This window comes from Myxine glutinosa, chromosome 1 (assembly GCF_964187855.1).
Source record: "Myxine glutinosa chromosome 1, kmMyxGlut1.1, whole genome shotgun sequence".
Classification (NCBI taxonomy): Eukaryota; Metazoa; Chordata; class Myxini; order Myxiniformes; family Myxinidae; genus Myxine; species Myxine glutinosa.
The window spans coordinates 305,490,701-305,512,562 of record NC_136261.1 but is presented as its reverse complement, the minus strand read 5'-3'; the positions used below and the strand labels follow the sequence as shown (position 1 = coordinate 305,512,562).

Here is a 21,862-nt window from a genome sequence, read left to right as displayed (position 1 = left end):
CCTTAAAATGCCTGTTGTTGTTTTTGTTGTCATTTATCCATCTCCAGTGTGTGTGTGTGTGTCCATTCAGTTATGAGCAGTGTGTGATTTGGTGGTTGTACTGGGAGGGTTTTGGGGCCACAAACAAAACTTTTTCGGGCCACCAAAATCCTAGGGCCTGCCCTGGTTGCAGGTCATGTTGGTGAGATGCTTGAAATGTGCACCCATTGCATGGACTCCTGTTGCTAAACTCCGCCCATCAGAGCTGGGACGAAATTTTATGGCTGCCATCTTGTTTCTTGGTGGGCCTCACACATTGCGCCTGTACAGTCGGTTGCTGATTATACACTGTCCGGCTTTGTTTGTGTCGAGTGCTAATTAGTAAGGTTTAATCAAGCCCGTACATTTCCTCCCTAAAAATATTGTTACATAATTTTTGAATGGCATCACACGCTCGTTTCCCAAGTGGGACATTACCACATTTTAAAATCTTAATTAGCTTCAAATCTGCCCACAATTTCAACCTAAGGAGAAATTATAGAGACACATTTATCATTGTAAACTTGGAAAAGCATCATGTTAGAAAATGTACCAATTGATGGAGGACTTGTGAAATTAAATCCAGTGTTAAATCGAGATCAGGTAATGCCACAACCAAAGCTTCGTTAAAGGTTTTCAGGTTTAAAATAAAATAATTTTCAACCTTAAAAACACCTCATCGAAATGACATCAAGGAAGAGAACAAATGGAGAAACTCAAAATCACTTTCAACAAGATTTTAATTTCCATCACTCAAATCAAGGAAATCCAATCCAATGCATTAAATGTGAAGCTGCACAAAACAAAACACCTCCATCTTCAGCAGCTGCAACAAGAAATCACCGTCAGACCTTCAACACTTATTTGCTTTGTTTACCCTGAACCTTCGCACCGGTTGACGATTTGCAGGTATCACTGGAGCGATCAGAATCATCACGGTCCTGGTGCGTTGCATCGATCACCTGGTTCAACTGAGCTTTGCGCATGGAGTCAAATGCCATATTGAAAGACTGGAAAGCGCCGGTTAAATTGACACGCCCACTCTCTGCAACACATTGGATCCCGACAGAACTCTTCTTGAACACTTCTCGCCCAGCCTTGCTCGACACAGCAACAAGCCGACGGTAAAAGTCAAGGGACAAGGAGCTTGGTTCAACTTTCTCTCCATCAGGACTTTCACCTTCTGCAGGATGCACAGGTATTAGTGTCTACATAAATACAAATAATAAAAATAGCATCACGTCCACACAAAGTGACATACCTGGCTTATCGTCTGGCAGGTATCGATCCACCTGAGACAGCATAGAATCTGCACCTGACAAAAACACCTGTCCAAACTTGGTTTTCAGTAGCGAGTCTGTACCATCCAACATGGCCTGCTTAGATCTCTCAAAACCCACTTCGAGCTGGGACGTGGACCAATCCAGAAAAACACCCATACGTTTTTGGGCAATTTGCAAGTTCTTCTTTACATCAAGTACCTACAAACAAGGCAGTACCCACCAATCACTGTACAAAACATTTAAATTACTCTCAGATCACAACAGGTACATTTATCAAGGCAAATTCGGACAAGCATTACTACAAGAGGTTGGGTACGTGGCAAGGACAAGATGATTAGATTTTGGTGAAGATCCGGGTATGGATCTGGATATTTTAAAGTGATCCTTCACCACCGAGTCAGAAAAGCGATATCTCAGTTGTGTACGGATTCAGGCGAAACCTTTGATATGTTGAGTGCGACAAGGACAAAGATTTGATTTCGGTGAAGATCCGAAGAGTTTTGTTTTTTTCAATTACAGATTCTGATGAAATGGTGGTGGTTTGTGTTCTCTGACCGAATTGATTAATAATTTATTTTTTAATGATTATTTATTTTCATTATTAATCATTTATTTATTTTCTTTCTCATTTGGCCAATATCTCAGGCACATTTTGAGCTCGGAAGCTAATATTTGGACACGACAGTGACCAAGTGATGTGGCTATGAAGGATATTTTTGATTTATTGATTAATCATTTAATCGATTAATTATTTATTGATTAATTGATTAATTATTTATTGATGAATCAATGAATTATTTAATTTTTAATTATAGACTTATTTAATTATATTTCCAAAAGATAGGTCTTCGTATGAAGCACTAGTGGTTTCGTTATGCTATTAGCCAATTGATTAAGAAAATATTTTGTGATAATCTTTTATTGATTTTAATTACACAATTAATTAATCAATTAGTGTACACCTCTCCCTCCCAATGTAGCCTCAATGAGATGCACTGCGGTATTGCCGGGCGCCAGAGGCACCCCGGCAATGCCGCGCTGTAGGATATTTAATTATTTGGCATGGGGGCGGTGTACTTTGAATGTATCTACTTGTTTTCTTGTTTTCTTTCTTGCTTGTTTGTTTGTCCGGGCGATATCTCAGCCATCCTTTGCACTAGGAAGCTGAAATTTCGGCACTAAAAAAGTGAGCAAGTCCTTTTTCAAAAACGGTATTTTTTTTTTGATTAATCAATTAATTGAAGTTATTTAATTATAAGCGATTAAGTACTTATCTAATTAATCAAATTTCCTCTCTCTTCTGACCATTAACTCAGGCACCTTTTGAGTTAGGAAGCTGATATTTGAACATGCCAATGACAAGGTGATTTGGCTGCAAAGGCTATTTTTGATTTATTAATTAATCAATTAATTATTTAATTATTCGATTATTGACGATTTTTTTTTTTTTTAAGTTAGATTCTGATGAAATGGTGATGGTTTATGTGTTCTGTGACCGAATTGATGAATAATTTAATTTTTTAATGATTATTATTTATTTTCATTATCATTTATTTATTTTCTCTCATTTGGCCAATATCTCAGGCACCTTTTGAGCTCTGAAGCTAATATTTGGACATGAGTGACCAAGTGATGTGGTTATCAAGGATATTTTTGATCAATTAATCAATTAATTATTTAATTATTCGATTAATTACTAAAAAAAATTTTTTTCCCCCAGTTACATTCTGATGAAATGGTGGTGGTTTATGTGTTCTGTGACCGAATTGATTAACAATTTATTTTTTTAATGATTATTATTTATTTATTTTCATTAATCATTTATTTCTTTTCTCTCATTTGGCCAATATCTCAGGCACCTTTTGAGCTGGGAAGCTAATATTTGGACATGACAGTGACCAAGTGATGTGGCTATAAAGGATATTTTTGATTTATTGATTAATCATTTAATCGATTAATTATTTATTTTTTGATTACTTATTTTTTGATTAATCAATTGATTATTTAATTTTTTATTAATGACTTATTTAATTAAATTTCTAAAAGATACATCTTTAGATGAAGCACTAGTGGTTTAGTTATGCTATTAGCCAATTGATTAAGAAAATATTTTGTGATAATCATTTGTTGATTTTAATTATACAATTAATCAATCAATTAGTGTACACCTCTCCCTCCCAATGCAGCCTCTATGCTATGAGCTGCACTGCGGTATTGACGGGCGCCTGAGGCGCCCCGGCAATGCCGCGCTGTAGGATATTTAATTATTTGGCATGGGGGCGGTTTACTATGAATGTATCTGTACTTGTATTATTTAATATTTTCCTTCAATGCAATACGGTTGCCACACCATGTGACCAATGTCATTAATTTAATATTTCAATACAAATGGGTCATACATCAGGCACATGCAATTTCAGATTTTTTTTGGATAAGAAATTTGATTTAAACATTTTTGGCTGGTAAACCACTTCACCTATATCATTATCATGCATTTGTTTCGCATTGGGAGGATTTGACAATGTGCCAAGTTTCATTTTTTTTTTTTTTTTTGCCATTAAGCAGTTTGAGAAATAATTTTTAATTATTTGCATTTATTCCAAGATGGCTGCCATACCAAGTAACCCATGACGTCCCAATTATGGTAACATTCTGCATGGGCGTCACTCTGACCCTGAAAATTTGTCTTAATCTGACATATGGATGCTGAAAAAATAAATAAAATAGGTTTAGCCCGAAAAGATTCACCACCCGAAAACATGCCTCTGGCCACCTTTGGGGGTGGAGGCATAAAAAGCTTGAAAGGTCCACACATCGAACACGAAGCCCTAATAGATGGAGAAAAATGTATGAGATCACCAAGGGTGCAGCATCACAAGGAGATACAGAATCACTGCCTCTATTCCCATACCTTGTTTGCAGGTTGGTGCAAGAGCGGAACTCTTTCTTCCACGAGATCCAAACCCCGGCACGCGAGCTCATCGACAAACTCAACTGGAGAAAATAAAGTTTGGAAACTCAAAGATCACATTGATTTATCGATACGAGTCGAACACAAAGGGGTCGATTTCAAAAACTACCCAAAACAATCTCCATCCTTCTCCAGAATAGATCACAAAACAAAAATTGGAATCGAATGGAAAAAGTTCCACAAAGTTAACTCGAACAATACGACTGTCGCCAATGTCTCCGCATCGTCCCACAATGGGTAGATGCCCTCATTCAGTCCTAAAAATAAACAAGTTTAATTTAAATCCCTTCAGCTGTTTTCAAGTATCACATCGATTGGTGAAGCGGTTTCAGAGAAGGATTTTTTTTAATACATCTTTGGCTGGTATACCACTTCACCTATGACATTAGCATGCTTTTGTTCCCCATTGGGAGTACTTGACAATTTGCCAAGTTTCACATTCAGAGGTTTGAGAAATAAATTTGAAAAAATTTTTTTTTTTTTTTTTGCCAAAGGTGCCAAAAGGAACAAACCAAAAATTTTAATGAAAACATTCTGCATGGACGTCACTCCTACCCTGAAAGTTTTGTCTCAATCGGACATGTGGATGCTGAGAAAAACGAGGTTTAGCCCGTGCGTAAGTACGGACAACCCGAACGGAGGCATAAAAATAAATGTCGAAACAGAGGTCGAGGCATCACGTCCGATCTGGAAAGATTGACTCACTCTGTGGATGAAGAATGTTAGCGATTGGTTGGATCCCACTGGAGGCGATCGCAGCTACCCTCGTGACGCCCTGTTCCACCATATTACCAAAAGAGAGAAGTCCAGGCCTCGACTCCTTCCCACACTTGTAGGCCTGAACAAACTCATCCACAGCAGAACTGAACAACGGTAGTGAATACAATCGCTGAAGGACATTCTGTGGACAAAAACAGGAAGGTAAAACAGCGAGTGGACATGTCAACTTCTAAAACATTATGGGATTGGCCGATTGAGGTCTTCATAACAATTGATGATCGTTGCCAAAGGTACAAACTAATCTTCTCAATCAGGTTAAATGACCATTCATGGAATAAGTCATTAGTTTACATCTCAGTAAAAAGGGAGTTATCGGTTAAACAGAGTTAGACACCCACCCACCACCCACCAATCCAAACACAGCACTTCCACCACCCACCAATCCAAACACAGCACCTCCACCACCACCCAATCCAAACAGCACCTCCTCCGCCACCCAATCCAACCAGCACCTCCTCCACCACCCAATCCAACCAGCACCTCCTCCACCACCCAATCCAACCAGCACCTCCTCCACCACCCAATCCAACCAGCACCTCCACCACCACCCAATCCAACCAGCACCTCCACCACCACCCAATCCAACCAGCACCTCCACCACCACCCAATCCAAACAGCACCTCCACCACCCCGACCCAAAACTCACCCCCAACCAATCATGTTTAACTCCTCGCGGATTTGCCGATGATCCCACTCCCAATTATGAACCCACTCGAAATCGATCCAGGATGTTCACATGAAAAACCAAAGAACTCACCTTGGTACCGACGGTCTGAACCTCCGCGGACATCTCGTTCAAAACAAAAAAACGTTTTCACGGGGAGAGAACCGAGCAGGATAACCTGGACTAATCAAGGTGCACAACACCAGGAACGACAGCACAGAGAAAGGAATAACAAAACGAATGAATTTCTCCCTTTTTATACAAGAAACACAAACACCTGCTCCTCTGACGTCACACCACATCACATCTTCAATCAAAATTTACACCGAAATAATCATTTTATTTCCCTCTAATAACTTATTGAAACAATTAAATTTACCCAAACATGGAAAACCCTCGATGTTTCCACGTGACCCCATTTGTGTGTTTCTCGTGTACTTGAAGGTGTTCAACCGCACATGGCAGGTGGACATTTGGCCCACTACACCTGTGCTTCATCAATTACTGACGTTCAATGTATGAACCAATCCGAACCACGCACCTTCAAACTTCCCATCTGGATCCTTTCAACATCTCCAGGACAGGATACCGGCACACAATGGCCGTCTCCTTTCGAGGGGACTTTCATGTTCACATCTTCATGCAGAGGAGACAACCGGCTTTACATCCTGAATGTCCGCAGAGCACGTGACTTTTTCTCGATCCACGACTTATTTGATCAAATTAAAATGTCAATTTGTGGAATAATGACGTCATGTCTGTGACCGAGAGATGTTCCTTGTTCGTGTTCAGTCTGTTCACCCCCTTTCAAAAATTTCACCTTTTGCTGCTTTATAGCCTGGAAATAAAATGCATAAATTCAGACATTTTCCACCTTCATTTACACATCATAACCCACAACTTCCAAGTGAAAAACAAATTCTACAAATTTCAGAAAATTTATTAAAAATACAAAACGAAAATATCTTGGTTGGATGAGTGTCCACCCCCCTGAGTTAATACTTGGTGGAAGCACCCTTGACAGCAATTACAGCTGGGAGTCTGTTGGGATACAGTAGGTTTCTACCAACTTTGCACACCTTGATTGGGCAATATTTGCCCAATTTTCAAGTCCAAAACTGTTCAATCTCAGTCAAGTTGCATGGGGAGCGTTGATGGACAGTAATCTTCAAGTCATGCCACAGGTTTTCAATGGGATTTAGGTTGAAGCTCCGACTGGGCCATTCGAGGACATTTATCTTTTTGTTCCTTAGCCACTCCAGTGTAGCTTTGTCTGTGTGCTTCGGGTCGTTGTCATACTGAAAGGTGAACTTCCGTCCCAATTTCCATTTTATTTCAGGGGGCAGCAGGTTTTCCTCGAGGATTGTTTTTCTACATTTTGCTCCATCCGTTTTCCCTTCTGTCCTGACAAGTGCCGCCGTCCCTGCTGATGAAAACATCCCCATAACATGATGCTGCCACCACCATGAAATTAAATATATTATGATTATTTATTCATTTTTATTATAAAATCAATTAATCAGTTAATTATTGCACACCGCTCCCTCCCAATACCATCTCTACGTGCTGCAGGTGGTATCACCAGGCGCTGAAGACACCCCAGCAATGTCGCACGCTGGAGTATGTTATTTATTTATTTGGCATGGGGCAGTGTACTTTGAATGTAGTTCTACTTGTTTTTACTATTTTTGGGACTTTGATGGCTGCAGTGCTAATTTTTTTCAATATACATATTTGTATTTGTACTAAGGTACCGATATGAACCAATAATCGGTACTTTCATTGTGTAAAATGTGCAAAGGGATAAATCTAAAACCCATGATTGGTACTTTCATTGTGTAACATAAACTAAGATACCAATATGAAATGAGGATTGGTACTTACATTGTGTCAATGTATTAAGGTACCAATATGAACGCAATATCGGTACTTTCATTGTGTAAAATTAACCAAGGTACTAATATGAACCAAGGATGTGCTGTGATATCTTTGCTGTTATAAAATGTGATTTTTTTTTTAGCTCTTTCAATCAGGGCAAGAATAACTTGAGCAACGCGACTGTGTCGCCAATATGCCTCCGCATAGTCCCACAACGGTAGATGTCCACGTTCACTGTCCTAAAATACACAAGTTTGATTTAAATCCCTTCAGCTGTTTTCAAGTATCACATTTTCACCAGCCATGACAAGTTTCACATCTATCGGTGAAGCAGTTTCAGAGAAGTGATGTTTTTTAAATATCGGCTTTCAAGCTAATATGGCTGCCATGCCACATGACGTATGACTTTAAAAAATGTACACTCTGCATATGTATGGGTAGGGGATCACGTTTGTGAAGTTTCCTGTTGATTGGCTAAGGTTCCTTTTTCTATTCAAGATGGCTGCCAAACCACATGACCTACATCATCATCATTTTCAAACTATATGCAACAGTGCTGTAAGATGATATTTGTAAAATTTCGCATCGATAGGGTAAGCAGTTTCAGAGATATAATTATTTAATATTTTCCTTCAATCCAATATGGCTGCCACACCATGTGACCAATGATGTTTTCGTGATCATCTTTTAATCGCCATGCCTCGTCAATGACACACGTTAAGTGTCGAGTCAATCGATTTGGTGGTTTGGGAGATGTTTTTTTAAAGGTTTTAGGTTAAATCCAATATGGCTGCCAAACCATATGACCTATGATGTCATAAATTTAATATTTCAATAGAAATGGGTCATCGATCATGTGCATGCAATTTCAGATTTTTAGGATAAGGAATTCGATGAAAACATTTTTGGCTGGTATATCACTTCACCTATGATGTCATCATTATCATGATTTTGTTCCCCATTGGGAGTACTTGACAATGTGCCAAGTTTCAAATTTTTCCATTGAGGGGTTTCCGAGAAATAATTTTTAATTATTTGCATTTAATCCAAGATGGCTGCCATACCACGTGACATATGACGTCGCAATTATCATAAAAAAACATTCCGCATGGATGTCACTCCTACCCTGAAAGTTTTGTCTCAATCGGACATATGTTTTTTTTTTTGTTTTTTTTTTGTATACAAGATCGAGGCTCGTGAAAGAGCGAACATTAATCACACATGAAAGACAAACAGACACATAAAACAAACAAGTGAATCCACTTGGATTCCGCCCAGGTTGGCACATGGAAATTATGATGTAGCATAATTATCATCTCGGGTCAAGATTTGAAATTATGCCATGGTTTTTGTAAAATTGCTACTAGTATTCACATTATGTACTTTCACCAAAACATACATCATCATAGAAACATACATAGAATTTGGGTCCTCTGGGTCATTTGGGTCCTCTGGGTCATTTGGGTCCTCTGGGTCATTTGGGTCCTCTGGGTCATTTGGGTCCTCTGGGTCATTTGGGTCCTCTGGGTCCTCTGGGTCATTTGGGTCCTCTGGGTCATTTGGGTCATTTGGGTCCTCTGGGTCATTTGGGTCCTCTGGGTAATTTGGGTCCTCTGGGTCATTTGGGTCCTCTGGGTCATTTGGGTCATTTGGGTCCTCTGGGTCATTTGGGTCCTCTGGGTCATTTGGGTCATTTGGGTCCTCTGGGTCCTCTGGGTCCTCTGGGTCCTCTGGGTCATTTGGGTCCTCTGGGTCATTTGGGTCCTCTGGGTCATTTGGGTCCTCTGGGTCATTTGGGTCCTATGGGTCATTTGGGTCATTTGGGTCCTCTGGGTCATTTGGGTCCTCTGGGTCATTTGGGTCCTCTGGGTCATTTGGGTCCTCTGGGTCATTTGGGTCCTCTGGGTCATTTGGGTCCTCTGGGTCATTTGGGTCATTTGGGTCCTCTGGGTCATTTGGGTCCTCTGGGTCATTTGGGTCCTCTGGGTCATTTGGGTCCTCTGGGTCATTTGGGTCATTTGGGTCCTCTGGGTCATTTGGGTCCTCTGGGTCATTTGGGTCCTCTGGGTCATTTGGGTCCTCTGGGTCATTTGGGTCCTCTGGGTCATTTGGGTCCTCTGGGTCATTTGGGTCCTCTGGGTCATTTGGGTCCTCTGGGTCATTTGGGTCCTCTGGGTCATTTGGGTCCTCTGGGTCATTTGGGTCCTCTGGGTCATTTGGGTCCTCTGGGTCATTTGGGTCCTCTGGGTCATTTGGGTCCTCTGGGTCATTTGGGTCCTCTGGGTCATTTGGGTCATTTGGGTCCTCTGGGTCATTTGGGTCCTCTGGGTCATTTGGGTCCTCTGGGTCATTTGGGTCCTCTGGGTCATTTGGGTCCTCTGGGGCATTTGGGTCCTCTGGGTCATTTGGGTCCTCTGGGGCATTTGGGTCCTCTGGGTCATTTGGGTCCTCTGGGTCATTTGGGTCCTCTGGGTCATTTGGGTCCTCTGGGTCATTTGGGTCCTCTGGGTCATTTGGGTCCTTTGGGTCCTCTGGGTCCTCTGGGTCCTCTGGGTCATTTGGGTCCTCTGGGTCCTCTGGGTCATTTGGGTCCTCTGGGTCATTTGGGTCCTCTGGGTCATTTGGGTCCTCTGGGTCATTTGGGTCATTTGGGTCCTCTGGGTCATTTGGGTCCTCTGGGTCATTTGGGTCATTTGGGTCCTCTGGGTCATTTGGGTCCTCTGGGTCATTTGGGTCCTCTGGGTCATTTGGGTCATTTGGGTCCTCTGGGTCATTTGGGTCCTCTGGGTCATTTGGGTCCTCTGGGTCATTTGGGTCCTCTGGGTCATTTGGGTCCTCTGGGTCATTTGGGTCATTTGGGTCCTCTGGGTCATTTGGGTCCTCTGGGTCATTTGGGTCCTCTGGGTCATTTGGGTCCTCTGGGTCATTTGGGTCCTCTGGGTCATTTGGGTCCTATATTCCTATCCTATAACATATATATCTCCTATAACCTATCCTATAAATATAGATTTGATGACGTCATGTTTACACATCTGAGCGACAGAAATGAGCGACAGAAATGGGTGACAGAAACTAGCTTCACTTTTGAGCGCCCGAAATTCCCAGGCAAACGCTATAACGCACCAGGTTTACAACCTGTGCGTTAATAACATCGGGAGCGGTAGACAAGATGGGGAGAGAGGGGGAAGGACACAAACACAACATTTGAGACCAGGGACCGAGAGACATGGAGACATCGAGAGATCTGTGGGAGGGAGAGGGCTTTGGGGGGGAGGCATGTGAAGGGGGGGGGGGGGGGGGGTGGGAGAGGTATAAACATATGGACACTGCCAGGATTTCCAGGAAAGAAGTTGGAATTTCAAACAAGGTGGATCTGGGGTGAATTAGTGGGGGTAGAAAAGATCAAGGTTATGGATGGGGGAAGATAAGAGATGGTGGTGAACAGCTGTTTTAAAGACCTGGAGGGAGGAGAGGGATTGAAGGGAGTGTGGGAGTTTGTTCCACAGGCGGGAGAAAAGAGGAATGAAAGAGTGAAGGTGAGCAGAGAGCCGAGATTTCGGCAGTTTAACCATCAGAGGGTTGCTGGCAGATCTTGTGCGACCTGTAGGAATATTTGGGGGACAGAGCACAGAGAGAGCTGGGGGAGCAAGGCCGGAGAGGAGTCGGTAGAAGACAGAAAGGCCACCTACCTGCCTGCGGTGAGTGAGTGAAAGGCCCTCAGAGATAGCTTCATCGCGGGAGATTCCAATGATTTTGAAAGCTTTGGATTCAACAGCGTGAAGCCGAGCCAGGTGTGAGGCAGGAGCACCAGCCCATAGGGGAGAACAGTATTCCATTGAGCTGCGGATGAAAGCCTTGTATGTGGTGAGGAGCTCAGGTGTGCCGAGGAAGGACTTCGCACGACGGAGGATGCCCAGTCGGCGACTGGCTTTGGAGGCCAGCTTGGAAATGTGGTTTTCCCAAGAAAGATCATGGCAGATAGTGAGACCCAAAAGCTTGAGTGACAGAACTTCTTGGAGAGGATTGTTGAGAAAGTAGATGGGAGGGTTGTCCAGTCGATCTTTTCGGAGAGACATAGTAAGAGAGTGAGATTTGTCAGGATTGAAAGACATGTTCCACTTGTTTGACCAGTCTGTGATTTTGTCCAGGTCTTCAGAGAGTGAGGAGGCTGCAGACTGCCGATCTGAGGGAAGAGGAATGGAGCGGCAGAGAGTGGAGTCATCAGCAAAGAGATAGAGAGGATTTTCCAGAGAGTCGGAGAGATCATTGATAAAGACCAGAAAAAGCACAGGGCCCAGCACACTTCCTTGGGGAACTCCAGCCTGAACAGGAAGGGGAGATGAGAGAAATCCATTCAGAGCCACACGTTGACTACGACCAGAGAGGAAGTCCGCAAGCCATGCATGGAGATTTCCATGGATACCATAGGAGGAGAGTTTGGTGAGCAGAGCTGGGTGCCAGACCGTATCAAAGGCCCGTGATATGTCAAGGGAGACAGCTCTGATTTCCTGTTTGGCATTGAGGACCTCCATCCATTGTTGAGACAGCAGAAGCAGCATGTCCAGAGTAGAGTGACCTGGTCTGAAACCAAATTGATGATCAGAGATCAAGCCATTGGAGAAGAGGAAAGATTTCATATCCGAAGCAATGATGGATTCCATGACTTTGCTGATAATTGGGAGCAGGCTGATTGGTCTGTAGTTGCAAGGATCTGTTTTTGCACCTTTTTTGTGTAAAGTGGTAATATTAGCTGATTTCCAGGATGCTGGCAGATGACCTTGAGCAAAAGATAGGGTGAAAAGCACAGAGAGAGGGTGAGATAGAGCGGCAGAGCAGGATTTTAGGACCCGTGGGCTGATGCCGTCTGGTCCAGTTGCAGAATCAGAGTCGAGGTTTGACAAAAACTCCTCCACCTTGTCAGGAGAGAAGGACACAGAGTCCAGGAGCAGTTGGGTTCGACTGGGAAAGGTGGGAACAGAGAGAGATGGGTTTGGGACTAAGGATTTCGAGGCGAACACAGAGTTGAGGCATTCGGCTTTGTCATGTGCGATGTCAACTGTGTGGCCATTTGAGGTAAGGGAGGGGATGGAGGGGGAACAAACTAATCCAACTTTGACCACCAGAACAGAAACGGATTTGACCAGACGGAAACACCAGAAACGGATTTGACCAGACGCCACCAGGATTTGGAGGAAGGAGACAGGTTTGAGAGTTCATTCTTGAGTGAGGAGAGATAGTGCTTCCTGGCACTCCTGAGGGTAGATACACACTTGTTCCGAGCTTGGTGGAAGGAACTGAGATTTCCTTCAGTTGGATTAGCCTTCCAAGAGGCAAAGGCAAGTTGTTTCAGGGCAACTGCCTCACCACAAGATTCAGTGTACCATGGACGGGAGGAAGGGTAAGACAATTGAAGGCGAGATGGGATAAATCTGTGCATGAGAGAGATCAGTTTGCTTTGGAAGAATTCCCAGGAAGAATTGATGTCAGAGGCAGTGGAGATGGGAGACCAATCCAGACGATTGATGGCTGCTTGAAGACCGTCCCAGTCGGCCTGAGTGAAATGCCAGACTCGTCGACGCTGAGGAGGCTCTCTGAGAATGGCCAGAGAGATGTCCACTTTGACAAGCACATGATCAGAAGAACCGATTGGAGCAGAAGAAGAGCAGCAGACATTAGCAGGGAAGTTTGTCATAACCAAGTCTAGAAGAGAAGATACTCCATTGGCTGAGATCCGGGTCGGGAAATTGACAGATTGTGTCAATCCCAGTGAGTCACAGAAGTCCTTTGCTGAGGTGCCATGACTGGTGAGAGAGGAACCCACACCCAACCAGGTGGCATGATGACAGTTGAAGTCACCACATATGAGGAAGAGAGAGTTGGGATGAGTGGATAGAAGTTGGTCCATGTTGTCAGACATTGAAATGTAGATGGAGTCATCACTGTTTGGGGGACGGTACAGAACACATATGAACAAAAGGTGGGAGCGGAGAGGAAGCCGTAACCAGAGGTACTCCTGCGGGTGAGGAGGAAAGAGAGCAGTGCAAGGAGAGTGAGGAAGAGAGTTTTTGACAAAGATAGCCACCCCACCACCAGGCCGAGGCTCAGGTCTATCATACCGGAGGAGGGAGTAACCAGGAAGAGATATTAAGGAATCAGAGACATCTTGAAGGAGGAAAGTCTCTGTTAAGCAGATCAAGTCTGGATTGTCAGAAGCAACCTGTATGGAGAGATCAGTCAGGTTTGAGCGAAGGCCCCGGATGTTTGAGGTCCATACCGTTAATGAAGAGAGAGGGGGAGCATCGGGTACAGGACAGGGGAGGGGAGGAGTAGGGTAAGATGAAGGATGAGAGGGGGAGGTAGGGAGAGCAGTTGATAGTGTTTCAGATGTTGCAGAAGAGTTCCAAGAAAGGGAAGGATGAGGAGGATGAAAGGTTTGATGGTGAAGGGATGCGGCACAGTGAGGGGTTGTTTGAGGGGGGGCAGAGGAAAGTAGAAGGTTTGGGGGGGTGGAGGTATGAGATAGAAGGGAGACGAAATGGTTGCTGAGAAAAACGAGGTTTAGCCCGTGCGGACGGACGGATGGACAAGCCGAAAGCACAATGCCTCGGAATTTTACCCCAGGCGTCGGCGGAGGCATAAAAAAGCGTCCTTTTTGTTTCACCATTGAGGTATTTTACCCCAGGCTTCCAATTCGGTAATAAGTAATTGATAGACGTCCTCATGGCTCAACTCACGTTCAAGCAGTGTAATTAATAGGCCGATACATACTCCCTGGGGTAGACCAAGACTTCATCTGAACGAGATTTCACCATCTACCTGTTTTTCAGTTTTATATGAAGTGTTGTATATACATGGATATCAAGTAAATCAGTTGCAAATTGATGATTTATGTGACATTGACCTTTTCACCTCAAAAACAATAGGTTTCCAGCTTTTCACCACCTCTATCAGGTGGTGAAGTTTCGTGAAGATCGGAGTAAAAATGTGACCTGTAGGCATTTGACAAACAAACAAAAGGACGTCAAGCAGAGCACGAAACTTGCAAGCTACACCCCCCCAAACCCCGCCACCCCCCCCCCCCCCAAAAAAGGTTGCCATTGATTCATGAAATTGTCCATCTCATCAAGATTAAAATTGACGATCCTGATCAAAGCTTGGGTCAACAGGAAGAAAAATGATTTTCAGATGAAAATTGATGATTTTAGAAGTTTGACCTTGACCTGACCTTTGTCCTTTTGACCTCATGAAGTTGTTTTCCCAATTTAGTGATGCACTATGTAATTGCTGTTGAATTTTCAAGTTAATAAGATGAAAAGTGATGATTTTTCTGATTAGAATTGATGATTTTATAAGTTTGACCTTGACTTGACCTTTTGACCTCAAAAATAGTTGGTTTCCCAAATTAGTGACTCAATATACAAATGTTGTTCAAATTTCAAGCCAATTGGATGAAAAATGGCAATTTTAGAAATTTGACCTCCAGATGACCTTTGGCTTCAAAATCAATAGGCTTCTCAATTGTGATGACTTCTACAACGTTAAGTTTCATGACGATCGGTTTAGAATTGTCACCTACAGGCGAGTGACAAATAAGCAAACAACAAGATGTCATGCAGAGCACGATACTTACAAAATCCAACCCCCCCCCCTCCACCCCCCTCCAAAAAAAGGTTGCCATTGATCAATCAAATTGTCCATTTCATCAAGATTAAAATTGACGATCTTGATCAAAGCTCGGGTCAATAGGATGAAAACTGACGATCTTGATCAAAGCTTGGGTCAATAGGATGAAAATTGACGATCTTGATCAAAGCTTGGGTCAATAGGATGAAAATTGACGATCTTGATCAAAGCTTGGGTCAATAGGATGAAAATTGACGATCTTGATCAAAGCTTGGGTCAATAGGATTAAAATTGACGACTTTGATCAAAGCTTGGGTCAATAGGATGAAAATTGACGATCTTGATCAAAGCTCGGGTCAATAGGATGAAAACTGACTATCTTGATCAAAGCTCAGGTCAATAGGATGAAAATTGACGATCTTGATCAAAGCTTGGGTCAATAGGATGAAAATTGACGATCTTGATCAAAGCTTGGGTCAATAGGATGAAAATTGACGATCTTGATCAAAGCTCGGGTCAATAGGATGAAAATTGACGATCTTGATCAAAGCTCAGGTCAATAGGATGAAAATTGACGATCTTGATCAAAGCTCGGGTCAATAGGATGAAAATTGACGATCTTGATCAAAGCTCGGGTCAATAGGATGAAAACTGACTATCTTGATCAAAGCTCAGGTCAATAGGATGAAAATTGACGATCTTGATCAAAGCTTGGGTCAATAGGATGAAAACTGACTATCTTGATCAAAGCTCGGGTCAATAGGATGAAAATTGACGATCTTGATCAAAGCTCGGGTCAATAGGATGAAAATTGACGATCTTGATCAAAGCTCAGGTCAATAGGATGAAAATTGACGATCTTGATCAAAGCTCGGGTCAATAGGATGAAAATTGACGATCTTGATCAAAGCTCGGGTCAATAGGATGAAAACTGACTATCTTGATCAAAGCTCAGGTCAATAGGATGAAAATTGACGATCTTGATCAAAGCTTGGGTCAATAGGATGAAAACTGACTATCTTGATCAAAGCTCGGGTCAATAGGATGAAAATTGACGATCTTGATCAAAGCTCGGGTCAATAGGATGAAAATTGACGATCTTGATCAAAGCTCAGGTCAATAGGATGAAAATTGACGATCTTGATCAAAGCTCGGGTCAATAGGATGAAAATTGACGATCTTGATCAAAGCTCGGGTCAATAGGATGAAAACTGACTATCTTGATCAAAGCTCAGGTCAATAGGATGAAAATTGACGATCTTGATCAAAGCTTGGGTCAATAGGATGAAAACTGACTATCTTGATCAAAGCTCAGGTCAATAGGATGAAAATTGACGATCTTGATCAAAGCTCGGGTCAATAGGATGAAAACTGACTATCTTGATCAAAGCTCGGGTCAATAGGATGAAAACTGACGATCTTGATCAAAGCTCGGGTCAATAGGATGAAAACTGACGATCTTGGTCAAAGCTCGGGTCAATAGGATGAAAACTGACTATCTTGATCAAAGCTTGGGTCAATAGGATGAAAACTGACGATCTTGATCAAAGCTCAGGTCAATAGGATGAAAATTGACGATCTTGATCAAAGCTTGGGTCAATAGGATGAAAACTGACTATCTTGATCAAAGCTTGGGTCAATAGGATGAAAACTGACGATCTTGATCAAAGCTCAGGTCAATAGGATGAAAACTGACTATCTTGATCAAAGCTTGGGTCAATAGGATGAAAACTGACGATCTTGATCAAAGCTCAGATCAATAGGATGAAAATTGACGATCTTGATCAAAGCTTGGGTCAATAGGATGAAAATTGACGATCTTGATCAAAGCTCGGGTCAATAGGATGAAAATTGACGATCTTGATCAAAGCTCGGGTCAATAGGATGAAAATTGACGATCTTGATCAAAGCTTGGGTCAATAGGATGAAAATTGACGACTTTGATCAAAGCTCGGGTCAATAGGATGAAAATTGACGATCTTGATCAAAGCTCGGGTCAATAGGATGAAAATTGACGATCTTGATCAAAGCTTGGGTCAATAGGATGAAAACTGACGACTTTGATCAAAGCTTGGAGTCAATAGGATGAAAATTGACGATCTTGATCAAAGCTCGGGTCAATAGGATGAAAACTGACTATCTTGATCAAAGCTCAGGTCAATAGGATGAAAATTGACGATCTTGATCAAAGCTCGGGTCAATAGGATGAAAATTGATGATCTTGATCAAAGCTCAGGTCAATAGGATGAAAATTGACGATCTTGATCAAAGCTCAGGTCAATAGGATGAAAACTGACGATCTTGATCAAAGCTCAGGTCAATAGGATGAAAATTGACGATCTTGATCAAAGCTTGGGTCAATAGGATGAAAACTGACTATCTTGATCAAAGCTTGGGTCAATAGGATGAAAACTGACGATCTTGATCAAAGCTCAGGTCAATAGGATGAAAACTGACTATCTTGATCAAAGCTTGGGTCAATAGGATGAAAACTGACGATCTTGATCAAAGCTCAGGTCAATAGGATGAAAATTGACGATCTTGATCAAAGCTCGGGTCAATAGGATGAAAATTGACGATCTTGATCAAAGCTCGGGTCAATAGGATGAAAATTGACGATCTTGATCAAAGCTCGGGTCAATAGGATGAAAATTGACGATCTTGATCAAAGCTTGGGTCAATAGGATGAAAACTGACTATCTTGATCAAAGCTCAGGTCAATAGGATGAAAATTGACGATCTTGATCAAAGCTCGGGTCAATAGGATGAAAACTGACTATCTTGATCAAAGCTCGGGTCAATAGGATGAAAACTGACGATCTTGATCAAAGCTCGGGTCAATAGGATGAAAATTGATGATCTTGATCAAAGCTCAGGTCAATAGGATGAAAATTGACGATCTTGATCAAAGCTTGGGTCAATAGGATGAAAACTGACGATCTTGATCAAAGCTCAGGTCAATAGGATGAAAATTGACGATCTTGATCAAAGCTTGGGTCAATAGGATGAAAACTGACTATCTTGATCAAAGCTTGGGTCAATAGGATGAAAACTGACGATCTTGATCAAAGCTCAGGTCAATAGGATGAAAACTGACTATCTTGATCAAAGCTTGGGTCAATAGGATGAAAACTGACGATCTTGATCAAAGCTCAGGTCAATAGGATGAAAATTGACGATCTTGATCAAAGCTTGGGTCAATAGGATGAAAATTGACGACTTTGATCAAAGCTCGGGTCAATAGGATGAAAATTGACGATCTTGATCAAAGCTCGGGTCAATAGGATGAAAATTGACGATCTTGATCAAAGCTTGGGTCAATAGGATGAAAACTGACGACTTTGATCAAAGCTTGGAGTCAATAGGATGAAAATTGACGAGCTTGATCAAAGCTCGGGTCAATAGGATGAAAACTGACTATCTTGATCAAAGCTCAGGTCAATCGGATGAAAATTGACGATCTTGATCAAAGCTCGGGTCAATAGGATGAAAATTGATGATCTTGATCAAAGCTCAGGTCAATAGGATGAAAATTGACGATCTTCATCAAAGCTCGGGTCAATAGGATGAAAACTGACGATCTTGATCAAAGCTCAGGTCAATAGGATTAAAATTGACGATCTTGATCAAAGCTTGGGTCAATAGGATGAAAACTGACTATCTTGATCAAAGCTTGGGTCAATAGGATGAAAACTGACGATCTTGATCAAAGCTCAGGTCAATAGGATGAAAACTGACTATCTTGATCAAAGCTTGGGTCAATAGGATGAAAACTGACGATCTTGATCAAAGCTCAGGTCAATAGGATGAAAACTGACTATCTTGATCAAAGCTTGGGTCAATAGGATGAAAATTGACGATCTTGATCAAAGCTCGGGTCAATAGGATGAAAATTGACGATCTTGATCAAAGCTCGGGTCAATAGGATGAAAATTGACGATCTTGATCAAAGCTCGGGTCAATAGGATGAAAACTGACGATCTTGATCAAAGCTCGGGTCAATAGGATGAAAACTGACGATCTTGGTCAAAGCTCGGGTCAATAGGATGAAAACTGACTATCTTGATCAAAGCTTGGGTCAATAGGATGAAAATTGACGATCTTGATCAAAGCTCGGGTCAATAGGATGAAAACTGACGATCTTGATCAAAGCTCGGGTCAATAGGATGAAAACTGACGATCTTGGTCAAAGCTCGGGTCAATAGGATGAAAACTGACTATCTTGATCAAAGCTCGGGTCAATAGGATGAAAACTGACTATCTTGATCAAAGCTTGGGTCAATAGGATGAAAACTGACGATCTTGATCAAAGCTCAGGTCAATAGGATGAAAACTGACTATCTTGATCAAAGCTTGGGTCAATAGGATGAAAACTGACGATCTTGATCAAAGCTCAGGTCAATAGGATGAAAATTGACGATCTTGATCAAAGCTCGGGTCAATAGGATGAAAATTGACGATCTTGATCAAAGCTCGGGTCAATAGGATGAAAATTGACGATCTTGATCAAAGCTCGGGTCAATAGGATGAAAATTGACGATCTTGATCAAAGCTTGGGTCAATAGGATGAAAACTGACTATCTTGATCAAAGCTCAGGTCAATAGGATGAAAATTGACGATCCTGATCAAAGCTCGGGTCAATAGGATGAAAACTGACTATCTTGATCAAAGCTCGGGTCAATAGGATGAAAACTGACGATCTTGATCAAAGCTCGGGTCAATAGGATGAAAATTGATGATCTTGATCAAAGCTCAGGTCAATAGGATGAAAATTGACGATCTTGATCAAAGCTTGGGTCAATAGGATGAAAACTGACGATCTTGATCAAAGCTCAGGTCAATAGGATGAAAATTGACGATCTTGATCAAAGCTTGGGTCAATAGGATGAAAACTGACTATCTTGATCAAAGCTTGGGTCAATAGGATGAAAATTGACGATCTTGATCAAAGCTTGGGTCAATAGGATGAAAATTGACGACTTTGATCAAAGCTCGGGTCAATAGGATGAAAATTGACGATCTTGATCAAAGCTCGGGTCAATAGGATGAAAATTGACGATCTTGATCAAAGCTTGGGTCAATAGGATGAAAACTGACGACTTTGATCAAAGCTTGGAGTCAATAGGATGAAAATTGACGATCTTGATCAAAGCTCGGGTCAATAGGATGAAAACTGACTATCTTGATCAAAGCTCAGGTCAATAGGATGAAAATTGACGATCTTGATCAAAGCTCGGGTCAATAGGATGAAAATTGATGATCTTGATCAAAGCTCAGGTCAATCGGATGAAAATTGACGATCTTGATCAAAGCTCGGGTCAATAGGATGAAAACTGACGATCTTGATCAAAGCTCAGGTCAATAGGATTAAAATTGACGATCTTGATCAAAGCTTGGGTCAATAGGATGAAAACTGACTATCTTGATCAAAGCTTGGGTCAATAGGATGAAAACTGACTATCTTGATCAAAGCTCAGGTCAATAGGATGAAAACTGACTATCTTGATCAAAGCTTGGGTCAATAGGATGAAAACTGACGATCTTGATCAAAGCTCAGGTCAATAGGATGAAAACTGACTATCTTGATCAAAGCTTGGGTCAATAGGATGAAAATTGACGATCTTGATCAAAGCTCGGGTCAATAGGATGAAAATTGACGATCTTGATCAAAGCTCGGGTCAATAGGATGAAAATTGACGATCTTGATCAAAGCTTGGGTCAATAGGATGAAAACTGACGACTTTGATCAAAGCTTGGAGTCAATAGGATGAAAATTGACGATCTTGATCAAAGCTCGGGTCAATAGGATGAAAACTGACTATCTTGATCAAAGCTCAGGTCAATAGGATGAAAATTGACGATCTTGATCAAAGCTCAGGTCATTAGGATGAAAATTGACGATCTTGATCAAAGCTTGGGTCAATAATAATAATAATAATAATGCATTTATTTTATATAGCGCTTTTCAGGAAGCCCAAAGACGCTTTGACAGAGTGCAAACAATAGGATGAAAACTGACTATCTTGATCAAAGCTCGGGTCAATAGGATGAAAACTGACGATCTTGATCAAAGCTCGGGTCAATAGGATGAAAACTGACGATCTTGATCAAAGCTCGGGTCAATAGGATGAAAATTGACGATCTTGATCAAAGCTTGGGTCAATCGGATGAAAACTGACGATCTTGATCAAAGCTCAGGTCAATAGGATGAAAATTGACGATCTTGATCAAAGCTCGGGTCAACAGGATGAAAATTGACGATCTTGATCAAAGCTCGGGTCAATAGGATGAAAATTGACGATCTTGATCAAAGCTCGGGTCAATAGGATGAAAATTGACGATCTTGATCAAAGCTCGGGTCAATAGGATGAAAATTGACGATCTTGATCAAAGCTTGGGTCAAAAGGATGAAAATTGACGATCTTGATCAAAGCTTGGGTCAATAGGATGAAAATTGACGACTTTGATCAAAGCTCGGGTCAATAGGATGAAAATTGACGATCTTGATCAAAGCTTGGGTCAATAGGATGAAAATTGACGACTTTGATCAAAGCTCGGGTCAATAGGATGAAAATTGACGATCTTGATCAACGCTCGGGTCAATAGGATGAAAATTGACGACTGTGATCAAAGCTCAGGTCAAT

At 41.8% G+C, this 21,862-nt stretch overlaps 2 protein-coding genes across 2 annotated transcripts; both read right to left on the bottom strand.

The window, feature by feature from the left end:
• Window positions 1-740: 740 nt before the first annotated feature.
• Window positions 741-1,481, bottom strand: LOC144889815 (uncharacterized). Its single transcript, XM_078771016.1, has 2 exons — window positions 1,280-1,481; window positions 741-1,201 (listed from the first exon to the last, which is right to left on the bottom strand). Exons 1-2 carry the CDS (start codon window positions 1,455-1,457, stop codon window positions 879-881), a joined length of 501 nt encoding a protein of 166 aa, XP_078627142.1. The 5' UTR covers window positions 1,458-1,481; the 3' UTR covers window positions 741-878.
• A 2,564-nt stretch (window positions 1,482-4,045) lies between these two features.
• Window positions 4,046-5,924, bottom strand: LOC144892299 (perilipin-2-like). The gene is made up of 4 exons (XM_078778156.1): window positions 5,810-5,924; window positions 4,978-5,173; window positions 4,213-4,295; window positions 4,046-4,129 (listed from the first exon to the last, which is right to left on the bottom strand). Exons 1-4 carry the CDS (start codon window positions 5,840-5,842, stop codon window positions 4,046-4,048), a joined length of 396 nt encoding a protein of 131 aa, XP_078634282.1. The 5' UTR covers window positions 5,843-5,924.
• Window positions 5,925-21,862: the final 15,938 nt, after the last annotated feature.

Coding starts and splice junctions, on each gene's coding strand:
- LOC144889815 (XM_078771016.1), bottom strand. CDS start 1,457: ATGGGTGTTTTTCTGGATTGGTCCACGTCCCAGCTCGAAGTGGGTTTT. Junction 1,202..1,279: donor CCTGCCAGACGATAAGCCAG/GTATGTCACTTT, acceptor TGCATCCTGCAG/AAGGTGAAAGTCCTGATGGA.
- LOC144892299 (XM_078778156.1), bottom strand. CDS start 5,842: ATGTCCGCGGAGGTTCAGACCGTCGGTACCAAG. Junction 5,174..5,809: donor TTCAGACCGTCGGTACCAAG/GTGAGTTCTTTG, acceptor TTTTGTCCACAG/AATGTCCTTCAGCGATTGTA. Junction 4,296..4,977: donor TAACATTCTTCATCCACAGA/GTGAGTCAATCT, acceptor TATTTTCTCCAG/TTGAGTTTGTCGATGAGCTC.